Genomic DNA, 4039 nt, shown 5'->3' with positions numbered 1-4039 from the left:
TCTATCCCCAACTTTTGCTTAATTTCTTGTCTTTTAAGGATGAGTTTGCCAAATGTGATACTAGATTTATGGTAATTAACTCTCTGTCTAGACGCTAGGTTGTACTCTTCTATTATTTTGATGATCAGGTCAAATTCCTCACTATTCTCTTTATAGTAGAACATATTGTCATCATCAAATATCAGGTGGGTAATGGATGGAGCTTTCCTTGCTACCTTCGCCAATAATCTTTTTTTGCCTCTGCAATCTGTAACATTTTAATCAATATTTTCATGTAAATGCCAAAAGGTACGGAGAAAAAGGATCTTCTGTCTTAGCCCTCTTGTCGGGGTTATCTCTCTATATAGAGTTCTATTGATCAGTACTTAATAGTTGCTAATCTCACTGATTATATTTACAAATTTATAATTGTAATTTTGGTAATTGGGTTATATCAAGTCTAAGTATAATTAATATAAAGTATTGTGGACAATATTTTGGATATTTCATGTATCCATCCGGTTCTCCATTGGCTATCGTATCGGTTACTTATGTTTAAGATCTATTCGGTTATCTTGTTGATTTTGGTTCGGTTCGGATCCCTTTTTTGGTTCGGGTATTTTGCCAAAGACTATAACTTCCGCGGACGACGCAGACACAAAGCCTCCGGTCTCGTCAGAGATTCTAGTGAACCACGATTCACCTTAAACCTCTCTCGTTCTGTGTTTGGTATAGTTTCTTCCTCAATCTTTTCACTGCAAGTTTCAATCTTTTAGTACTGATTGCATAGAAACCTCAAACTTGTTTTAGATCAGATTGAGAATGTTATGCAGATTCTAACTTCGTTGTTGTAAATTTTGGATCTTTTGAAACTGGGTTTATCGAGATCGAGGGTTTTTGTTGAAATTATAAAAATCCCGATGGCGAATTCTCAAATGGGACCTGGTGCTCCCATTACTCTACAAGAGTTGTACCCTTCTTCTCCGTTTTACAAGGAAGCTGTTTCACTCAGAGTTACAGGAATGTAAGTTTCTGCTTTCTCTGATTTCCAAAAGACATGAACTTGAGAGAGATTGTACCAATGTAATAATGAGAATGATCTTGCAGGTTGAGAGGGTACTCAGTTGAGACAGCTATAGGTGTTATTGAAGATGGAGGCAAAAGTCTCAGAATCAATACTCAAAACCTAAGAGATGTTAGTTTCAGGGTTGGTTCAATCTACCAGTTCATTGGAGAGTTACACATTGAACAATCTTATAATGAGGTTAGTTGTTTTAGAGAGTGTTTTCATTAGGAACTTAATATATAGCCTGTGATCTAAAGACAAAACCTGAGTATTAGATTAGGATTGTGTCGTGTGTTTGCGGATATGCCAAAAGGTGAACAAAGATAGGTTATGGGACCAAATGGCAAATCTTTAGTTATCTTCACTCAGAAATGGTTTATGGTAGTAGCCTAGTAGGATGTTAAATTTTCGAAATATGAACTAGTATCTAAGCCTTTCGGGTATATCTAACGTACATGGAACATTTGGTTTCCCAAGATGTAGTTTCAACATCTCAGTTAGACAACTTAAGTATACTATGAAAGTTCTGATATTCATGAGCAAGAGGTCTTAACATTGATATTCCTCGTCTCTTCTTTAAAATCAGAAAAGTTGTTAATGTTCTATTGAGTTTTAGTTAGCAGTACTAGTACCCATCTCAGGCTGAACTTTGTGTTTCAAACTGATAATATTGTCTTTGAAAGCTAAACCAATCTGAAAACTGATTTATTTACCATTTCTTTAGGCGATCTTGCAGGCTCGAACAGGAAGAAATGTGGATGGAATCGATATGAACCTCTACCGTAAGACAGTTGAACTCCTAAGACAATTTCTAAAAGAAGAAGGCAACAGCAATATGGTTGAATGAGGCTCTAATGATCAGTTACCATCCAAGTAACATAACCCACCCACGATAACATATTTTCTTATCTTTTTGTTCACTTGTAGATGAATCTTAAAAGAATTGGTGGATTTGTTTTGGTCAGTTGGTTCATATGAGTAATGTTCTCAAAAGAATGTGTTTGAATCTGGTTAACCGGTATGAAATCCGGTTTGGTAAGTTGGTTAGCTCAAGCAATTCCGTTTCGATATATTGCAAATATATTTTCTACTTTGAAATAGAGAAATCTTTTTCTTTTTCTTTTTTTTTTTTTTTTTTTTTGAAGTAAGAACCATTTAGTTTCGTATGAATATGACGTATATTTAATTCTTTATTATATAGCGTATATAATTAGTCTAGACTACTAGTGTTATAAGTTATAACAATCGAGACTACCGAAGTAGTATGATTTTCTTGCCACTAGATTCATAACTAAATAATAAATCCCCTACTGTCTTAGTTGACCATGAGCTTCGGCGGCTACAGATGTTGGCAAAGTCATCTAGTGGTATTAAAATTATAGAGTCAATTAGATTGTAAGCAATGTTAATGATTAGAGACTTCAAGTCAATTAATAAACCTTAAACGAAGAAGCATGATCTTTTGGTGTGAAACGGAGTCAATGTTTGGTGTAGAACCTTATCAACTAAATCAACAACCCAAAATTTCACCCTAATTTAGCATTCCAAACTCATTAAACCAACCACCTCTTGTCTCGTAGCCACTAGGTCGTTAACTGTATTTGCTGATTAAGCCAACTTTTTTTATTATTTGGAGGATTGTGATCACGTAGATGGTCTTTATTGGCGGCGACGGAGGGGTTGTTTTGCTCGTTCAAGTTGTGCTTGCTCTTATAGTTGTTGTTTACTTTCCTTACACATTTAGAAAGAAAATAAAATGAAATTGATGCACTCACGAAGCTTTGAAAGTTGTACTCTTAAAGTTAATATCTGTTTTAGTGCGGTGATCAAAACTCATTTGCGTATATGTTGATTCTATGAAAAGAAAATTTATAATATGTTGAATAGATTTGGATTCGTTAGAAAGTAGAAACTTACTCGGATTGGTACAAAAACCTAATTACACAAACATACTTGTTACCGGAGTCGTTTCTAAGACCATGTCCACTCCAGCAATTCATATGGGTTGCTCAAAAATAAATTAATCATATAATTAATATTAAACTGTTATGAATATAGAGTTTAGAGTAAAGCTCTTGTTGTTATTATTCATAGTAATCGAGGTTTACATGTTTATATATAGTACAATACAAGGCCAAAGCTAAGACCGACGTAAGACTAGGGTATCGCCAAGAAGGCCATCGGCCGATGGGCCGATAGTACATGGGCCGTAAGGCCAAGGACATAAGGACAGTATATGGGCCGGTCCGTACGTAGTCCACTAAGTGTTTTACAACACTCCCCCTTGGACGAGACGACCGTGCCTATGTTGGATGGGATCGCTGCAATGTGCTTAGGGGATGCTGCCTCATTAAAACCTTACCAGGAAAACCCAATGGGACAAAACCTTGGTGAAGGAAAAAGAGTACAGCACACATTGCTCCCCTTGTTCCAAACATCACTCCAAGTCCCTAAGCCTCCGCATTCCAATTTGATGCGCGAGCTTCCTGAACGTTGTAGTCGGTAGCGATTTGGTGAAGAGGTCGGCGGAGTTGTCACATGACTGTACTTGTACCACTTGAACTTCTCCGGCCTTTTGTAGTTCATGTGTGAAGAAGAATTTTGGCAGTATGTGCTTCGTCCGATCTCCCTTGATGTAACCTTCCTTGAGTTGTGCAATGCAAGCCGTATTGTCCTCAAAGATTACGGTTGCTTCCTTGCTGTCCTCCAATCCGCTATCGGTCCGAATGTGCTGTGTCATGGACCGCAACCAAACACACTCACGGCTGGCTTCATGTATAGCTAGAATCTCCGCGTGATTTGACGATGTGGCCACAAGAGTTTGTTTCATGGAACGCCAAGAGATTGCCGTACCACCGTGCGTAAACACATAACCTGTTTGTGACTTACCATTGTGTGGATCGGATAGATAACCTGCATCAGCAAAACCAACTAAACCATCTTTGTTATGGTTAGTATAAAATAAACCAAAATCAACCGTCCCTTGCAGGTAAC

At 37.3% G+C, this 4039-nt stretch overlaps 1 protein-coding gene across 3 annotated transcripts; it reads left to right on the top strand.

Moving 5' to 3' along the window:
• LOC104701036 (CST complex subunit TEN1-like) lies at nt 630-2053 on the top strand. Of its 3 annotated transcripts, none has more exons than XM_010416666.2 (4): nt 630-708; nt 866-1003; nt 1087-1243; nt 1770-2053. In XM_010416666.2, exons 2-4 carry the CDS (start codon nt 900-902, stop codon nt 1890-1892), a joined length of 384 nt encoding a protein of 127 aa, XP_010414968.1. In that variant the 5' UTR covers nt 630-708; nt 866-899; the 3' UTR covers nt 1893-2053. The 3 variants fall into 3 exon arrangements, with proteins under 3 accessions (XP_010414968.1, XP_010414966.1, XP_010414967.1); XM_010416665.2 differs by having other exon boundaries at nt 639-708; nt 813-1003; XM_010416664.2 differs by having other exon boundaries at nt 636-1003.

This window comes from Camelina sativa, chromosome 7 (assembly GCF_000633955.1).
Source record: "Camelina sativa cultivar DH55 chromosome 7, Cs, whole genome shotgun sequence".
NCBI lineage: Eukaryota > Viridiplantae > Streptophyta > Magnoliopsida > Brassicales > Brassicaceae > Camelina > Camelina sativa.
This window is presented reverse-complemented; position numbering and strand designations above follow the sequence as displayed.